The 21,010-nt window shown below is 37.5% G+C and overlaps 1 protein-coding gene across 1 annotated transcript in view; it reads left to right on the forward strand.

Moving 5' to 3' along the window:
* The first annotated feature begins 533 nt into the window (after nucleotides 1-533).
* Nucleotides 534-21,010, forward strand: part of LOC124644321 — a 54,353-nt gene continuing 33,876 nt past the window's right edge. Inside the window, exons 1-6 of the mRNA XM_047183625.1 lie at nucleotides 534-908; nucleotides 2,623-2,744; nucleotides 4,800-4,907; nucleotides 5,669-5,838; nucleotides 6,058-6,204; nucleotides 13,720-14,430. Coding sequence (XP_047039581.1) covers nucleotides 534-908; nucleotides 2,623-2,744; nucleotides 4,800-4,907; nucleotides 5,669-5,838; nucleotides 6,058-6,204; nucleotides 13,720-14,430 — 1,633 coding nt within the window. The remainder of the gene's footprint in view (nucleotides 909-2,622; nucleotides 2,745-4,799; nucleotides 4,908-5,668; nucleotides 5,839-6,057; nucleotides 6,205-13,719; nucleotides 14,431-21,010) is intronic.

The raw sequence follows: 21,010 nt of genomic DNA on the forward strand, positions 1-21,010 counted from the left end.
TCAGTGACCATACTCGAATGACTGCTACCAAACAATGCACTGCTATAAAACAATGTTATAGAATCACTCAAAACATTCCCTAACACGCACAATACGGAAGCAAGTTATTTGTCAAAATATTGTCACAGTCACAATGAGTGCCCACATGACACACGTTACATAAACACTACTAAGTAAGACATCCATAGTTATTTCCTGGTCGATACTGACTCAAATATGATTTGAAGGCGACACATTCGGAACGGTTGACTGGTAAATACAGAGAGGCAGGCCAATTTTTTTTAATATTAGGTATATAACACATTGAGTATATAAAACTTGGGTTATTAAAAAAAAACTTGCGTATTGATAATGACATAATATGTCTTGCGTAAGTATACTTTACACACACTTTACTTTGTATACTTTACTTTACACAATTAGTTTCCCCAAATTTACTAGTTACTTAGGTTCTTTACTTTCTCAACTTTCTCCTTCCTTCACTTAGCTGTCTCTTCTGACATTCCAGGGTGCCTTTGGGTTAGCATACCATCATGATGACCCGCAGTGCTGCACTCTTGGATGAAAAGTTGAGGGCTACGCTAAAGGAACTGGAATCCAGGAAAAACCTGTGCGATCAACTGTTGCAGGAGAGGGATGAGGTAGAAGTAAAACGCATAGTAGACAAGAACACTGACCTCAAGAATCAATTGGCAGAATTACATATCCAACACATGGACATACTTGACCAACACAACCACCTCCGTCAACTTGTGTCAAATTACCAAGAGTGTCATGACACACATGAACTGGCATTGAGGCGGATCTCTGAACTGGAAATCGAGTTAAGCAGGGCCCATAACACCATTACACAGTTGGAAGCTGCCAACCACAACAACTTAGGACCTAAGATTATCCTAAATAATGAAGTTCTTGAAACTGTGAAGTCAACAGTGTTTCTGGGAATAACAGTTGATGCAAAGCTAGTCCCCAGGCCGGCGAACAAATATTTTTTTGATACATATACATTTAAGACTTTGTGAGTGCCTTCCTTACGATGAGTCCGACAAACTTTTCGAATGCGCAAATTTTGGTGCCGCTGCGTTTTTTAATGCTTGACTCCTGAAATTGTCGATATGACGTCATTATGGCTCTTCGTACATACACGTTTCATCTTTTGAGATTCGTTTAATAAAGTTAACTAGAGAATGGTGGTCAACTTGTCCGATAAAGATCGTGCTGCGTTTGGAGTGTCCACCATCCTGAAAATGTCGATATGACGTCACTATGACTCTTCGTACATACCTTTTTCATTTTTTGAGATTCGTTTAATAAAGTTAACTAGAGAATGGTGGTCAACTTGTCCGATAAAGATCGTGCTGCGTTTGGAGTGTCCACCATCCTGAAAATGTCGGTATGACGTCACTACGACTCTTCGTACATACCTGTTTCATTTTTTGAGATTTGTTTAATAAAGTTAACTGGAAAATTGTGGTAAGCTTGTCTGACAAAGATCATGCTGCATATGGAGTGTCCACCGTCCGGAAAATATAGATATATTTTAAGATTTGGTATAAAGTACTGACAATTGGTGTGAAGTATGTTAATAGTAAATGTTGCATTTAGAAAGTCGTTTCGAATGATATATGTATCATTACTACAGGAGGGATTTATTAACTTGAAAACACCTATCGATAAAATAATCTTATATAAGCTCTAGCTTCTGAAATACTAACAATTCGCCGAAGTTTTTTTAATATGAAATGTTGCATTTAAAAACGTCTTTTGAATTATGTATAACTCATTACTAGAGATGGGATTTATTTAATTGAAAACATCTATCAATAATTATAATTTTAAATAAGCTCTAGCTTCTAAACTACTAACAATTTGTCGGAAGTATGTTAACACGAAATGTTTCATTTGGAAAGGTTTTTCAAATAATATACAATTTGTTACTAAAGAAGTAATGGATTAGCTTGACAGAACCTACCGCTAATATATTCTTAGAAAAGCTCTAGCTTTTAAAGTACTAACAATTTGTCGGAGTTATGCTAATACAACCTTGCGGTTAAAAAGATCTTTTGATTGAAATATGGCTCATAACTTCAAGTGAGATGTTATTCCTTAACACAATGTAAAGTATCAATAATATGCCTTAGGTCAGTTATGTCTTCCAAAATACTAAGAATCGGTAAGTGGTATGTTAAGACGGAATATAGCGCTTAAAAAGATCATTCGATTGACATATGGTTCATACCTAGAGGTGGAACATTATTCCCTAACATAGTAAAACCTATCGATAATACGCCTTATTTGGGCTATATCTTCTAAAATACTAAGAATTGATAAGTGGTATGTTGAGACAAAATGTTGCACTTAAAAAGACCTTTTGATTGATATATAGTTAATTAATAGATGTGGGATATTATTCCTTAACATAATATAAACTATCAACAATACGTCTTAGTCAGGCTACTTTTTCTAAAATAGTAATTAAAATTGGTAAGTAGTATGCCAATTTAATATACTTAAATAATGCACGTGAATATTTAACCCTCTGCAGCTGAGGTGGTAGTCCCACAGACACCGCAAAATACAAAATCAAGTTTTTTACCGTCATTTTTCAAATTCGTGCGCCAGCTCTTCGAGTACCTTCCTATAAAGGGCTCGCGCGTCGGTCAGTGTGTGGGGGGCGGTCGCAGTGAGTTTACTTTAGCGTGGAGGAAGGAAAGTGTCCACGGGACTACCACGTCAGCGTCAAGGTAAGTTTCCACGAGACTACCACCTCAGTCAAATGGTTATATCTTCATAGTGTCTCCTAAACTACCACGTCAGTAAACTAGTTTAAATGATTCATTATTTCGTGTTATTTTCCAATTTTCATAAAATATTACACTTAAAGTATTAAACTTTAATTACTAATCAATTAACTTGAATACCAAGCTAACTAGTGTTAAGAACCTAACAAGTTTTTAGATGGACATCTCAAGCAACAACCCTAAACCAGGGACTTCTGCTTGTAAAAGAACATCGGCTGGAACTCTCCAGCTAGAGTCATGAAGGGGAAATATTGAACTAACTGTAACAGGAAAGTTACGATGCCTTTAGTGTTAGGTATTGATGATAAAGATGGAGATCCAAGTTTCGAGCCTGAAACCGAACACGATGAAGATGACGCCATTTCACGTGAAGAAGAGTTTTAGGCATGGATGGGAGGTCCCTCCATCTTCGGTAGTGCGATCTGTTCCACTGAGTGACAAAACATTATGTTATATTTTTCCAAATTAAATAAAAAGACAAACTAAGTATCGTTGCTGTGATTGTTCGAAGCCAATTTGCCTTCAGTTCTCTAAGCCACTATGTGATAATTGCCAAAAAAAGGTGTGACTTTGAATCACTCTAGTTTATAATTTGACCAACGAATGTATCTCATTTTTCCAACACTGATTCATTTTATTGTGAACTTTTAAAATATGTAATGTAAAATTTGAAAAAGTTGATTTTGTTACTTTTTTTACATCATAAATGATTAAGTATAATTTTTCAGACTGATTTGACATAAGTAAATAAAAGTTGTTTAATTTTGAAAGTACATTTTCTTTTTTTTATTCCAAGTTAATTTAACATTTAAAATAGGCTATAAATCTAATAAATATCAATGAGTTAGCTGTATAGTTTAATTTTACAATAATATTTGTAGTTGAAGTGGTGTCTCGTGTACTATTATACCACCTCAGTTGAATTGTAAAAATTTTACCACGTCAGTTGCAGAGGGTTAAGTCAGAAATTGACAAAAAGAATAAACTCTATACCTGAATTCGTTCGGAAACTATATTTAGATACGAACCTTTTCATCCATGTATTGTTATACTTAACTAGCGAGTGCATCGAGGATGTTTTGAATAGTAGGTTATTTTAATTTTATTCTATTTTTTTATTTTTATTCTATATATATATATATATTTTTGTCAATAATTATTTGTCATGTTCGACAATTTTGATGACAGTTTTGTTTCTTGTTCGTCTTCTTGTGCATCTGACGAGAGCTTTGCCAGTGCGTTCAGTGATGATTCAGTGCATCTGCGTGATCAACTGTTTACTACTTTCTCTCCCTACAGTAAATTTTTCAATGTGGTCCACATAAATGCTCAAAGTGTTCCCGCTCATCATGCTGATCTCCTGTCCTCTTTTGACTCAAACCTTGTTCAAGCTATCCTTGTATCTGAAACTTTCCTCAAACCAGCACTTCCCTCCACCCAATATTCCTTGCCCGGCTACAAACTTGTCCGTAATGACAGAACTGGCAAGGGAGGCGGAGGGGTCGCCATTTATCTACGTGGTGATATCTCCTATCACATTGTGGACAAGTCTCCGAGCGATTACTCTAAATTTGCTGAACATCTCTTTATCGAAATTAATTTTAATGGTGCCAAAATACTTTTAGGTGTATATTATAATCCTTCGTGCACTTTCGGCTACTTTTCTTCTTTTGAGTCGAAACTTGAATCTCTCACTCCCTGTTATGACCACACTATTATCCTCGGAGACTTCAACACCTGTTTAATTAAGGATGATGTGCGCAGCCGTAAACTTCGATCTCTTGTCTCTTCTGTCAATATGAACATTCTTCAGCTTAATGCTACTCATCACGCCCCTCACTGTAATCCCTCTCTTCTAGATCTTATAATAGTATCAGACCCTAGCAAAGTAGCCACTCATGGTCAACTTCCTGCCTCTTTCTCATATCATGACCTTTTGTTTCTATCTTATAAGATTCGTCCTCCTAAGCGTAAATCCAAGTTTCTTTTCCTTCGCAGTTTCAAGAACATTGATATGGATCGTTTGATGGAGGATGCGGGCAGAATTGACTGGTCTCCTGTTTACGACTGCACTGATGTGGATTCCATGGTATCTGAATTTAACAAGTTAGTGTTGGAACTCTACGATAAACATGCACCTGTTAAAAAAGTCAGAGTCAAACACCTTCCAGCCCCGTGGCTATCTGACAGTATAAAACAGGAAATGTCAAGACGGGATAAGGCTAAGCGACGCTACAGAAGGGATCCAACTGAGGAGAACTGGTCTTTTTACAAGCAATTACGTAATCGCTGCAGTCGTCTGTGCAGAGATGCGAAGAGACGCCATATTCACAACTCCATTAAAAACTTCAACACAGCACAAGTATGGCAATTTCTTAAGACTTTTGGTATCGGGAAGGTCGCTAATGATAGCGCTCCCGAATTAAACCTCAACACAATTAATGACCATTTCTCGAAGTCACCAGTAACGCTGGACGACAACGTTAAATCGTCTACTCTTCAGTATCTCTCAAAACTTTCTTTGCCTAAATGTACTTCGTTTTCATTCCACCCGGCTACGGAGGGAGATATCAAACGTGCCATTCTATCCATCTCCCAAAAGCTGTCGGGGATGACGGCCTTCACCTACAAATGCTACTTCCTATCCTTAATATCATCATTCCTGTCATTCTCCACCTAGTCAATTATTCCCTCTTCACTAGCTCCTTTCCATCGGCTTGGAAGAAAGCTCATGTGTTGCCCTTGCCCAAAGTCTCCAATCCATCCTCAGTGTCTCAGTATCGTCCTATATCCATACTTCCAATTCTATCCAAAGTCCTTGAGAGTGTTGTCAACAATCAACTTTCTCGTTATCTCTCCTTTAACAGCCTGCTAAGTCCATACCAGTCTGGTTTTCGCCCTGGCCATAGTACAGTGTCGGCTCTCATCAAAATTACTGATGATATCCGGCTGGCTATGGAGAAGGGGCTTTTAACTGTACTGGTTTTGCTGGATTTTAGCAGTGCGTTTAACTCAGTTGATTTCGACATCCTCTTAGGTATCCTATCCTCACTAAATGTATCTCCTTCTGCTGTGGGGTGGTTCAACTCTTATCTTCGAGGTCGCTCACAGTCGGTTCGCGTTGATGAGGCTTCCTCTGAGTGGCGGGAACTCGCTGCGGGTGTTCCTCAAGGTGGCGTTCTCTCTCCATTACTTTTCTCCGTTTTTATAAACGCCATCACTAAGTCACTAGTTTCGCATTACCATCTCTATGCAGATGACTTGCAGCTTTATCAACACTTCAAACTTGAAGAGCTGCCGAAAGCAATTGATGCCATCAATAATGATCTTAGAAACATAAGTCGATGGGCTAAGGATTTCGGACTTCTAGTCAATCCTGCCAAGTCACAAGCTATCATTATTGGTGGCAGATATTTCCTTAATAAGCTGTCTTCTCCACCACCGGTTTCATATCATAGCGTTGCCATCCCATACTCCTCTGCGGTCAAGAACTTGGGGGTAATTATGGACTGTCATTTATCCTGGGGTTCACACATTGCGGAAGTAAGCAGAAGGGTTTTTTGCTCGTTTCAGTCACTCAAACGTCTCCAGAAGTTCCTGCCTTTTCCGACAAAAATTACTCTCGCTCAGTCGCTTCTTCTCCCTCTTTTAGATTATGCTGATGTCTGCTTTCTTGATGCGACTGAAGAACTTCTTGACAAACTCGAGCGTCTGCAGAATTTGTGTATTCGCTTCATTTTTGGCCTCCGGAAATACGACCATGTGTCAGAATTTCGGAGCCAGCTGAAGTGGCTGCCAATTCGGCAGCGTCGAGATGCTCATATTCTATCTTTTCTCTTTTCTCTTCTTCATAATCCCAACGCTCCGAGCTATCTTCGGGAACGTTTTGAGTTCCTTGTTCCCAGAGGCAAACCCTGTCGCTCCTCTGTATCTCTCCTAGTCCGTATCCCTCCTCATACTTCGAGCCGTTATGATGGATCCTTCACTGTGCGCGCTGTGAGGCTTTGGAACGCTCTGCCTCACAGTATACGTGAGAGCAAGTCGTTAGATGTCTTCAGGAGACGAACTAAAGAACATTTCCTGTCAACATGACCTTATTTGTATGTATGTATGTATTTATTTATTTATTATATTTTATGTTTTCTTTATAGGTATATATTTTATGTTATGTAGTTTCATCTTTGTTTTGTTTAATGTTGTGCACTTTAAATTTTCTCTTCCCTATCGCATCTCTCTATCGCTCTAAGGTTTGCTGTTAGAGAACCCAGTTCTGGGTTAAGCTCGCCTTTGTACATGTCTTCTCTGTGTTGTGTGTCTTTTTTTTTATATGTTTTTGTGTACAATAAAGAATAAATAAAATAAAAATAAACTTCTTCCAATTGTAATATTTTTTTCTCATTTTCTTGTCGAACTGACTATTTGCCTCACTACATTTGTCGGACAAGTCGATATTTGCAATAAGAATAGTGTTATCTATCATTGTTGTATTTGACCGACATGTATGTATGGGGAGACACAGTGACGTCATATCGACATGTTTCGGATGGTGGACACTCCAAACGCAGCATGATCTTTATCGGACAAGTTGACCACAATTTTCTAGTTAACTTTATTAAACAAACCTCAAAAAATGAAACGTGTATGTACGAAGAGTCGTAGTGACGTCATACCGACATTTTCAGGATGGTGGACACTCCAAACGCAGCACGATCTTTATCGGACAAGTTGACCACCATTCTCTAGTAACCTTTAATAAACGAATCTAAAAAAATGAAACGTGTATGTACGAAGAGCCATAGTGACGTCATATCGACAATTTCAGGAGTCAAGCATTAAAAAACGCGGCGTCACCAAAATTTGCGCATTCGAAAAGTTTGTCGGACTCATCGTAAGGAAGGCACTCACAAAGTCTTAAATGTATATGTATCAAAAAAAAATTTGTTCGCCGGCCTGGGGACTAAGCTACAGTGGGGCTCACATATATCTAGCCTCGCGGGTAGACTTAGTTCTGCTGCCTACGCCGTCAGAAAAGTAAGACAATTCACTGACGTAGACACAGCTCGACTAGTCTATTTTAGTTATTTTCATTGCGTTATGTCCTACGGTATTCTACTGTGGGGCAAAGCTGCAGATATAGAAAACATTTTCGTATTACAGAAACGAGCTGTTCGTGCAATATATAAGTTAGGTAGCAAGCATTCCTTAAGGGAACTTTTTAAAGAAATAGGTATCCTTACTGTGGCATCGCAATTCATCCTTGCTAACATATTATACATTAGGCAGAATATTCATCACTACACCAAGAAAAGTGATGTCCACAGTATCAACACTAGGAACAAGCATAAACTGTGCGTACCCATTCACAGGCTTCACAAGGTACATGGAACATTTATGGGGCTTGGTATTCGATTTTATAATAAACTTCCTCAGTCGTTTTTAGAATTGCCTTTTGATAAATTTAAAGTGCAGATCAAATCTATCCTGTCGAAGAAAGCTTATTATACAGTTAATGACTACATAAACGATAAAAATAGTTGGTCCTCATGTTAAACACTGGACAGCTTCAAAGTTATCATTATGAGTTGATGTGATTTATATTATTTTATACGTGACATTTTTTTATTTTTGTATACTGACTAATTACCATCATCGTTCTGTTTTTACGATGAGTTGTTCCTTAATTTTGTAAATGGTCTACTAGCGACTGCGAATCTATTATAGTTCGGCCATTCAGAGAATGCGTTCCTGACACGTCGCGATTGAACTGACGACGTAACTTTGCAATGGCGTTGCAGTTACGATAAAAATATTTTTGCTGGTTGTTTACCGTTTTAACAATTGAGGAGCATTAAAACAACATTATTATATCAATAATCAATGAATGTAGTTACGTCGTCAGTTCAATCGCGACGTGTCAGGAACGCATTCTCTGAATGGCCGAACTATAGTATTAACTGTTTTCTTGTAGTGTAGCTGCAAGTCGTCATGCTCCCTTTGACGGTATTGCTTGCGGTAGCGTCGGTGGTCGGGTTGCCTCCCTCCCTCAAAAATGTGCGAGGGGGGCGATGGCTGATCCTCGCGTTATGCTCGTGAACGGGTGCTGCTTGTGGTACCAGGTCGTCTTGCTGACTACATATTTGTACACCCTATACATATATACAAACTTAAACTACTTATCTTTAAACAAAACTAAAAATAAAATACTATATACAAAATATATATAAACATAAAATATAAAAGAGCATCGATCAGGCGTCGAAGTATTCCTCCGCATCACTGTCCTCCGGAAACGTGCCCAGAAGACTGGCTGCATTGCCACGTTGAATGGCAATGCTAATTCTTTGTCCGAAGAATAAGCCAGCCCTCTGGTCACGCGAAGCGTCGACAAGCCTTTTCGCGATGTCCTTATAAAGTAACCGCGTACTCGGGCCCCATGGTCCGAGCGTTTCGACCCCAAATGGCTCAAAAGTATAGTTCCCAATAAGGTTACTATACTTGCGCCGCTTGGTGGTCTCTGCAGAAGCAGCAGCCGCACCAGCATGACCTGCCGTGCAGGGAAGATGCGATGGCGCCAGGGTGTCGACGCACGTTGCATCCCACACCAAGGGCCTACCCAACTTCCATGGCAACAACGTCATACCATCTGGCCTCTTTCCATCGTCACGTACCAGTCCATTAGGCTCTAACACGGCTGGCACGCCGGCGGTGGAAAGAGCACGACGGATAATGTCGTTAATGCTGGCATGCCGTGCAATACGACCAGCACTTCTGCAGCACGACAGACCATGGTGCCCGAGGCTGTCGACGGCTTCACCGCAATGGCAGCGATGCGGAGCAACACAGGGAGCGCCTAACCGTAAGCATGTAGCGATGCGGAACGTTGTGTCATCCAGCATAGTGCCTATGCTAGATGACGGGATCGCCTGTAACCAGAGGCCCGACTCCCACTCTCCCACAGCCAACAAACGGGCACGCTCAGCAGCACTATTACACGTATTTAATAGATTATTCCGTATAGTGCTACAGAGCGGCCCGTCCCATTGTCTCTGAGAGCAGCGGTTGCCGGGCAAATCCGTATTGGGAGTAGCCATTTTCCAGGCATCCAGCGCGTCGGTCAAACACGGTACTTCAACATCAACCAGTGCAGAAGACGACAATATCTTTCTGGTTAATGTATCAGTACTGTGAACCGAGGAGAGGAATGCCGGTAAACTAACACTTGAAATTTTGCGGACGCCGAGACCTCCCATGCGTATTGGGAGTGCAGCTTGCTGCCAGGCTCGATCGTCCAAGGCCACATTGAGGATGGAGGTGAGGGTGCTTCTGATAATTTGGTCAACTTTGTCCAAAACTTGTGGGTGCTTCCATATATGTGAGGAGCGAAGAATATAAGTAAATTTTGGTCCAAAACAACAGTACCGAATCAAAGTGAAGGCCGAATGTATACTGATTTTGTATAATCTCTCTGAAACATCATTAAAATTTTGAATTTTCTCGTTAATATAACTGGTGAAGGACTCATCGAGAATAGGTGATCCCAGGAGGCGAAGGGAACTTTTTTCTAGTACTGTCAAATTTGGAGCTATGGATTGGAATTTCGAAAAGACTTGTTGGTTGTTATCAGGGATGAAGATTTCACATTTTGATAAATTTAGTTGTAAGCCAATCGAGTCGAATTTTTGTATTAATAATCTAAAGTCGTCAGCTACAGTATCTGCGTCGCCTCCTAGGATCCCATCATCGAGGTACCACACATTAAATTTAGAATTTAGCTGTCGAATGATAGGGTTAATAGCCAAGCTGAAAATGGCAGGCCCCAGAGGATCACCTTGTTGACATCCGACGGCCGAATCTAGAACTTGGTCTTTATAGAGTAATTTAGTTGAATGTCTATAACACTGCCAAAGAAATTTATATAATTTTGGAATTTCATTATATAATTTGTACACCCGTAATATACCTAATGTATATGATTTTGGTTTGAACGGTAGTCCTAGTTCACCGTTTTCATTGTTTATGTTGTTATTTTATTTTTTCATAAAAACTCTTTGACATGTCGGTGGGTGCACCCTAAACTATATCTATCTTCACTGAATGGAGGCTTTATATTTTTTTATATTTTTCACTCTTTTTTTAATAGATTTATTTCGTAACTGCTTGAGTAATAGGTATGGGTAAGGTGTGTACTAGCCAACATGATTAACTATTTGAATTGATTTTATATACAAATTTATGTACACAATGTTGTATAGTGATATTTAAATATTTGTATACGGTTCTTCAAACCATACAGACAGAATTGTGTTGCTGGGGAGTTTGTTCCACCACTTCTTCTTCCCAGCAAAAACACATAGGAAGTGGTGAAGGGCGGGCGTTTTGGGGGCTGTCTTTTGTATTGACGTTCGAAAAGTGCTGATTTTCAGCCTACTTTGAATAAATGACTTTTGATTTTGATTTTGTATAGGTACATATAAAAATTTTCCCAGAAATTCACAGGAGCTTGATGCAAGAATTCATATAATATTCAATATAAAATTCAAGAAGGAAAAAGTATTTTCGTAAAAACAGTCTTCAATGCATCATCAAAAGTAGCACGATGCCTCGCTTTCAGATTTTGGATGTACCCACCAAGATTAAGGTCCTCAGATTGAACAAAAACGGCAATGACTTTACCTTCTCCACAAAGTTTTTTTCTCAATTCACTTGTCAATCATTGATTAAGTATTGCTCCTTCGCAGCCTATTTATTTAAATAACATGTTGTCTTTGTTTCATCTAATTCTTGTTACGCTATTAAAACCTTGTACGAGTTGCACGAAATTAGATGACTTTCGAAACAAAGGAAAATAGCTCTTGCTTCAAGGATATCAATTATTATAATGAACATGTATTTAATATACATTCGTGATGAAAATTTGCAACATTTCTACGAATAAGTTGTTTCAATCTTACAGGTAAAAACAAATTATTATTTGCTAAGAGTAATGCAAGCCTCACATTCTACAGCAAGATAGCATTGAACATATTTACTCACAAATGAAAGAATTTTGAGGAAAACCAACACTTAAAACAAAATAACTTACCTTAAAATAACACAATGAAGGGTCAATAGTTTTCACTTAATCTTGATAGCATGAAAAAAATTTCTATCTTCAATGATTTTATTATTCTTGATTACACACTATACATATAATATACAGAAAACAAGAGTTTATGTAAAACGGCGAGCTTAACCTAGTGTCCTAGCTGAATAACTAGAAACAAAAAAAATCGGTAGAAAGTTAAAATCAGAACATTAGACTACCTACATTTCTCACCCAATTTCCGTTACTGACTCTAAATTCACACCCGAAAAATGTCATATCCAAAAATTATGGATATTGGTTCCTTAAACAGACTCGTATTTATAATAACGGTTCGCAACAAAACGACTCACGAGAGCCAGTTCTCGTCAATTTGGCAACAGAAGTCCACAATATTACATCAGATACAAACTGACATCAATACCTTTGAACATAAGTCCTACTGCCACTCATTCGTACAATGTTTACTACTTACTCATCTATTTTGAAATGGCCATATTGACACGATGTTATTTTCTTGCCCCTTCATAGGGCTTGCTTCATATTCACAAAACTGGAAAATCTGCCAAGTTTGCTGCATTGTTCGAATTGTCACATCTTGATGAATGAAAACTTCTAAGCAAGGAAGGCTAATTATGGTTTTACTATCATGTAATAATAAAATTAGGGCGTCGAATAATAACTCTTCGCTGTCGCAACCCAAATAAAGCGTAGGTATGCAAGAGGCTTAATATTGACTGAAATTAAAACCAGCCCTTGGGTCATTTAAAGCTAAAATTAAGCTAGTCCGCCAAAATAAATTGAATAGGATAATTTTTTGTTTCTGTAAACTTCCTAAACAAAAATGATGACATTATATACATATATTCCCCTTATCTACTCCCTTTATGTACTCCCTTATGTACTCCCTTATGTACTCCCTTATATACTCCCTTATGTACTCTGTTATGTACTCCCTTATCTACTCCCTTATGTACTACCATTATGTACTCCCCTTATGCACTCCCTTTATGTGCTCCCCTTATGTACTCCCCTTATGCACTCCCGTTATGTACTCCCTTATGTACTCCACTTATTTACTCCCCTTATCATCCTCCGAGCCTTTTTCCCAAACTATGTTGGGGTCGGCTTCCAGTCTAACCGGATGTAGCTGAGTACCAGTGCTTTTACTCCCCTTATGTACTCCTTATTGCATCGATTATGATTGAGACCGAGCTTTCAGGTCTTACATTATGTGCTTTAACAGGATTGATTGTTTCAAGCTCGTAAATCATTGTTTATGTTACGAATACCTATTTGTTTTATGTGGGTTAACACTGGTTGCGAATTATTTGGTCATTGTCCGACTTTCAGATTCCTGAGAGATAAAATTAAGTCACGTACAGCACCGGGCTGAGTCATTTACAATTATCGGTCAAAATTGCAAACATTACTTGTTTGTTTAATGTCTTCCGATTTGAATTATACGTAATTTCGTTACTTAATCCTGATAAAATACTGAGTATGATTTAAGCAGTTAGTAACCAAAACCGCCAATGCGACCGCCAGCACAGCAGGATCCCCTTATCGGATACATAATATTGATCTATGGCAGCTTTACTAATATGTTGGCCAACACACTTGTGCGCTCGGCCACGCATGCGCCGCCCTACAAGGATGCGGCGATCACCTGCGCGCGCGCCGCCGACAGTGAAAGTGCCGCTGTAACTTCGTAACGGCGTTATGTCACAGCCTCGCGCCCGCGCAGTCGCGCCCCGACTATGACGCCGCGCGCGCACCTTTAACATCACCAAAAAAATATCTAGAAAATTTGAGCGAAGTGATCGAACTAACAAGCATGTGCGAGTGAAACTTTGAAAAAAAAAATAAAAATATTTTTTTCCAAAATGTCTCCCCTAGTGATAGTTTTGTTAAGTGCTTTAGTTTTAGTAAATGCCGGTGAACTGCAGGGCGACAGGGAGAGTGCGCGCGAGGAGAAGTTGCGGAGTGCTTTGATTGACGCTTTTCAGAGTATCAAGAAAGCTTCGGCCAAGGGTGGCGTGGACGACGACCTGGCGTCCGACCTAATCGGCTCGCTGGCCAAGCCTGCTCCTCCGAACTCGAGTCGAAACGACAAGGCGACCACAGAGGACGCCTTCGACCTGTTCGCGGACGACGACGGGCTGTCGTTCGCGGACTTCAGCGATGTGAAGACTGAGGAGAAACAGTCGACGACGGTGAAGTCTCACAATGTGCAGCACATTGTGAAGACGACCAGCAAGCCCGCGGAGAGAACGACTTCGAAGTCTCCGACGCCGAACAAGGATGTGTTGGGGAAGCTGAGTGACTCGATCAGGGAGGCGGTGAACGAGTCACGGAACGTGTTGAGACGGGACAGTGGGAACGTGACGGAGGTGCTGGGGATAGAGAACATGCTGCGGCTGTTCGACGCGGACATCCTGGTGCGCCAGTGGCCGGAGCTACAGCGCCTGGTCTCCGGGGAGTGCCGGGCGGACCTGCAGGAGTACGTCGACGGCCTCGTGGAGAAGCAGCTGTGGGCGCTCAAGAGTAAGTACCAAATCTAATATGTAGGTTAATCCGAATTATTTCTATACGATGTTTGGATAAATCTTAACAATATGGGTTATCGTGACGATTGAATAGGTACGAGGTTGTTGAATCAGTTTTTTCGCAACTCATATGGTGTGGTATCTTCAGAAGATTCTGTGAGTTACACAAGAGGCACTTTTACCAAACATTGTGCAAATACATGTGCTGCTTCGTTATATAAACTTGAAATGGTTACTTTTATACTACGCATATAATTTGTGAATAAACTTACACGATTCGCTTTCGAATCTCAATATCAAAATATTTTAAATACCTATTTCACTTACGCACAAAATAGACTTTCTTTTTGAACGCGTAGTTGAATACCATTTTTGAAAGTGTTCCATTATCATCTATTCTGGTTTTCTTTAAACCATCCAATTACCAACAATAAGAAATATACATATAATTCTCTGAGATTAATTAGCAAATTTCATCTCTACTCTATCTACCTACCTATTTGCCTTGTTATCACGACTAAAATACGACTAGCATATAAACAGTTACAAAGAAAAACTAAAACGCTTTTAATCTTAGAACATTATATAGGTATGCGAATAAAATGGCGAACAACCACTACTTTATCTTAAACAAAAGATAAAATAAAACATTGTAGAATGTAAGCCACCCATTTCCGCAACTTAACGTTCAGTCTTAAATACGTTTTTCTTTTATTAAGATTTGCAATATAAGTCTTAAGAGCCTTTAACTGTTATTCAATTATTTCGTAACTGTAAACGTTAACTTCTGATTTAACTGCAAGGTTGTTAAGGTTACTGCTAATGAGTTCTTTATGGGGAAATTAATTAAACGAATAATCAAGGCTGCAATTTTTTTATGAATCTTAAGGTAACTGATTATAGATTTAATGCGCAAAGAATAGTTAAGAAAAAGTTTTAAAATTAAGAAGAATATTTTGAATTGGAACGGCAATTTTTGAATATTGCCATAGATAATTATGTTTTACAATATAAGACTTAGAATATAGACAGTTCATTAGACTTTGAACCTTAATCAACCAAAACAGACTTCAGTTTAACATTTGCATGTTTTGAAAGAGATGAGGCAACCGATCTATTAAGTAATAGCACATAATATACGTGGAATCATATTAAAACGTAATCGGAGTTAATATGCAAAGCCAGTTCATTTTAACGACTTTAAACACTAATTGCTCAAGTGTTTATGAAATAATGATTAAGAGAAATGCTATATAGGTAATTGAAAAAAAGGTTCATTGAAAGTTGTAATACAATATCCCCCTTACTTATAAAATCTCTAATCAACTTCTAAGCTACATTTTAACTAATCACTACTTAAAGTCTTAAGTAGTGATTAAATGTTAGTTAAGACATGCTTAAGCAACGTTCATAAGTAAGAATTTCCTTAAACAGCCCTTAAGTATTACTTATATTTAATTCACGTTTATAAGTAAGGCTGTATATTTTTAGGTATGGCTCAAATCGATTTGTAGCTTAAAATTGTTTTTTTTTCTCCTAAAAAAGCTCTTCAAATTTTGCATTTTGCGATATTATATTTCTAAGTAGTGTATTTACTCGACAATTTACAAAAACTGCTTCATTGAATTATCGAGTATCTTCAAATCTATCCTAACTAGGCCACTCTAACGGATGGTTAGTTGCAAAAAACTTCAGAAAACAACAGGTTGTATAGCTAGAGGCTAGTTTTTCTAAACACTCGACTGCGCCGAGTTGCGTAATTGAAACCGAAATTCCGTATCTGGGTCAGTAGCGCCACCAAGCGGAGTTAATAAGATCAACACAGTTTGTTTACTTGCACAACCGAATTCTTTTTTTTTAAACTTCATTATATAGCTTTTGGCAAAATCGTGAACAGAGTTTGTCAAGTGAAAATAGATTTTATTTTGAAGAAGGAAAGGTGTAAAATTGATTAAAGAATTTTGGAAAATACAGTATGTTACAGTAAAATTATCTTCAATTTTGAAAATATTTATTATTCATGATAGTGGCTAAGATTTCAATGACCAATGACAAATAAGATAATTTGCTGTACTTATAATGATTTTGTTGACATTTCATTAACACATCTATAAACTGCGTGTGAATAACAATGAATATGATGCAACAATCATTTGAATTATTATCCGTCTCATCGTGAAATGCAACTTTTTGATATAAGCTCTTAAGAATAAACATTCGTACCCACTTGTATTAAGTTTCAATTAACTAACGATTAATTAACGATGATCGACTAACTTTAGTATGAGATACTTATCTGGTTCAAAAAACTTCCTCACAAAATAACGCAAAATCTTAGTTAATTTAATTCTAAGAGTTAATTCAGTTCTTAGGAATTCACGTAATTAAAACTAGATAAAGATGTCTAAACTAGTGATGGTTTACCCACCTAAATGAACATTAAAATGTCATTCCTCTTATGATCTAAAATATTTGACGAAGGATGTAGAAATTACGAAATATTTGCGGCAAAAAATCAAGTTGTTCAACTAACTTAATTAAATAGACCCAGAGGCATTCTTTGCCAACTGTTTGTAAAACTCTTCAAACATATAGTCCACGGGGCTTATTATAAGTTATACCACACCTCACGTATGTAGATGTAAGTACAATAAACTCATATTTGCTTAACTCAGAACAAATAATACGTTTCCGCCATAATCAGGGACAACTGCTTTTAATTATAATTTTAAGAACAATCCATTGAGCATTTGATAAGAGAAAAAAGTCGTAAAATATTTTTTTTTAATTAATTCACAAATTAATCCAATCTTTTTTAATTTCTTCTTAATAATAAGAATCTTTTCTACAATCATAAATTCAAATACAAATCGTATTGTATAAGATAACACTTCCTGAAAAACAACTACTCGCTTACATCTTGTTCATTATGAGATATCAAAAATAGACTAAAAGTTACTTAACTGCGGAAATGATAATGTTCAGACGGAACCGAGATGCTCAAGAGAGATAAATAAAGCATATAGTTTTCTCTCTATATTACCACAGTCCGTACGGTAACATTTCAAAAAAAACAAAAACGTTTCATGCTTACTGTACATAAGAACTTTACACAACTGTTTACCTTACATTTCCTTATTTTAGTTTTACACGTATAATTGAAATTAATGTTTTTTTTTATACAGCTTTTCCAAAATCATATTTTATTTTTTCACAACAGACATCTTTCTTTCTCCTGCCCTGTTCTCAAATTTTACTTGGGGTCGGCGTAATATGTCATTTTTTTTCATTTTCCCCTGTCACTCGTCATACTGACACTCACTCCCTTCCTATTCATATCATCTTTCAGGCAATCCATCCATCTTTTCTTAGGTCTTCCTCTTCCTCTCCATCCATCTACATTCATACTTAGCACACACTTTGTTGCATGCGTATCATCCCTCCTCATTACATGCCCATACCACGACAATCTTCTACTTCTCATCTTTTCTGTAACTGGCGCTACTTTCAGACTTCCTCTAATGTAATCATTAGAGGAAACAACAGACATATGCGTACCATTTTATAAACTTGAATATGTTGTCAAAATCACCCGTGCTTGTGTATTTACCCGACTGCCAAGATTTAAAAATGGTATATTGTGGTACACACTAAACCCATGAATGTCCTAATGTTCATATTCTCATAATATGAGTTTAAATAAATGACCGTATTCGTCGCCTTATCGGAAAAACATAAAACAAGTTTGACAAATTGTATGAAGGACTGAAGAAAGGAAAATATTTATGAAGTCATTTATTTAAATAAAATCAAATACGTATAAATCTGTCAACGCTATGAATATAATCTTTGCTTGTTAGTGTTCCGCGTTAAATATGATGTTATAAACTTTAGGCAGAAAAGGCAGAGAAAAATGACATTCCTTGACAGGAAAAGATTACACATGATTCTGAATGTAGAATCAAAATCGCTTTTCAGGTAGCTTTTTTTCGTATAATTTTTTTTCCTAATGTGTGAATTAGGAATTGAATTGGATTTTCATAGCTATTCCACTTATGGCGAAATATGACCTCGACTACTAGGCATAAAGCACTATATTATGTATGTATGCACATACATCATAGCATGACGTAAAAATTCCGATACATATGCAATGTCCACCATCGTCCGACCTTCGCTGGTTGGGCCAACATCGGTGATTTGGCAACTGCGCAGGCGCATGCTTATGTAACAATGGCCGATCGATGTCTCTGAGGCAAAGAGTGGCTATTTTAGTTAAATAAGTACAGTCATGCTTATTCTGCGATTTGTCTGTTCGTTGCAGTGTTTGCTGATGACAAATGAATAGAGATAAATTGTGAGCAATCGATTGAGTGTCAAAGTATTGAATCAAGTCAATAGAGTCTATACCTATTACGTTTGTAATACAGCTTACGCGCGTGAAAGAAAAATCTTGTAACTCAGACAATTCTGGGTATGCTTAGTTTATCTTATACTGCGACGATAACTATCTAACTTTTTCTATATAGCTAAGTGCAGATAACACAAAGGCTACCTTTTACCAGACATCCCTATAATAACCATTCACTCAAACCATAAACAAATAAATGAGCCTACTTTAAGTACCCACCATGGTACCAAAGCTACCGGTCGTCCAAATTCCTTTTCCCCGAACATCGGGCCGAGGTCAATGGCCGCAGTGCTCTGACAGATGCAAGCCGTAACAATTGAATTCAATGTCAGCTGCATCCAGTTGGGAAATGTGATGTGGAAACCACGTACCAGTCAACCTTGTCTTCTCTTTTATAGTCTTTGTTTGTGACAAAAAAGAGTAATTTTTGCGAAAATTTCATAATTTTTGGGTATTTTATTTACTTTATGATGTCTTAAAGGCAAAAATTGCGAGATAATGTAAAGATGAAGGTTCTCCATGCTTATCTGTTGGTTGCTATCGTCCTATCTAGATGTTGTAAAATTGTTTTGGTATCTATTATGGTAATAATTATAACAAAAATATTATATAGTGTGTGGAAAAATTCAATGTAGTATGCATACTAAGTTTCTACCTAATATATTTCTAGTCTATTTAAATGCTCAAATAAATCTTTTCATTCAACCAAAAGCAGCAATTTCTAAACCAGAAAATAAAACGGATATTATTAATGGAATTGTCGCGTGATCTCAGTTCATTTGTAAGTATTTTGAAATGCTACGTGTACCACGCAGACAAACTATTGGGCATTAATCTTATACTACACTTCCTCTTGAATTCGATAGAACAACTCTAATCGGATTTACTAAATAAATTGTCCGATAAAATGGATGGATGAAAACGTAAAAAGATAAAAGAAACGTTTTTTCCTAGGGAAATGTGTAGCTATTTCATTATCTCTGAAGTATGATCTAACCTATACTAATAACTAGGCACTGATATTGTATAGGCTACTTTACGTTTGATTACCAAGCTGAAAGTAAAGAATCTACACCTACACAACACAAATCTCAACGATCAGGTATTAATTACAGGCAATCGTAAAAGTTCATGGTGATGCATTAGACCCAACATATTTAGGTAAAACATATTTTAATATTACCTACATGTTGGTACCAAGAAGTCGCGGAGCCAACCATATTAATTACTTACAGCCTTCATACACTTTGCATATACCACTTATTGTTATCGAATCTTATTTGACATGCGATTCGTCATTGTTTTTACGGTCAATTGCCCATCAAATTATAAGTTGTGACCAATTTATTAGCCATGGTGCCAATGGGGTTATAGAAACATGTAGCGATTTGTTACGGAGACCTTAACATAAACTCGTAAATGGTGCGCTGTTAGTTTAATTTGACATTCAATTCTCATTAAGTTATCAAACCGAGAATGATTATATAAAAATAGTTGAGTAGAAAAAAACAAAATGGTCACTTAATGAACCAGCAATTTTCTCGAAATCTCAGCGTTTTACCATCAAATATAACAATATAATCATCAAAAATATTAAAGTACTAAAATATTAAGTACTGCTGCTCTCGGTTTTACACGTATCCCGGGGAAATCACTTCCCGAACCCGGATAAAATATAGCCTATGTTACAAGGGCACAGAATGGCTTTTCAACAGTGAATGATTTGCTCAAACCGTAGCCTCTAGAATATTAACAAACAAATGTTTCCTCTTTATAATATTAGTAAGATAACGTAAACTTCATACTACAAAGTTTTTTAAGACCATCGAGGCATTGACCTCCACAAAATGGAGCATCTCTTTCAGATGATACGACACAAAGAGTCTTATTTTACCATCTTTTTTGTACATTTCTAACATCTACTTATACCACATTAACCACTGTACAACTAGCTAGTACCACAGTAGTCGTGAGAGAGATACCAAGATCAGCGACTTTCATCTCACAATCATATTGTTGCGTTGCGTAAGGTCGCCGGTTCGCTTCCCAGTGCGGCTGTTTTGCTACCGTGCTGGTGGGCTGTGATTAGCTATTGTTTAATAGTTAATTGTTGTTCAAATACGTGTATATCTGGAATTTAACTATTTTGTGAATTATCAATACAAAA

Source organism: Helicoverpa zea, chromosome 2 (assembly GCF_022581195.2).
Source record: "Helicoverpa zea isolate HzStark_Cry1AcR chromosome 2, ilHelZeax1.1, whole genome shotgun sequence".
NCBI classification, from domain to species: domain Eukaryota; kingdom Metazoa; phylum Arthropoda; class Insecta; order Lepidoptera; family Noctuidae; genus Helicoverpa; species Helicoverpa zea.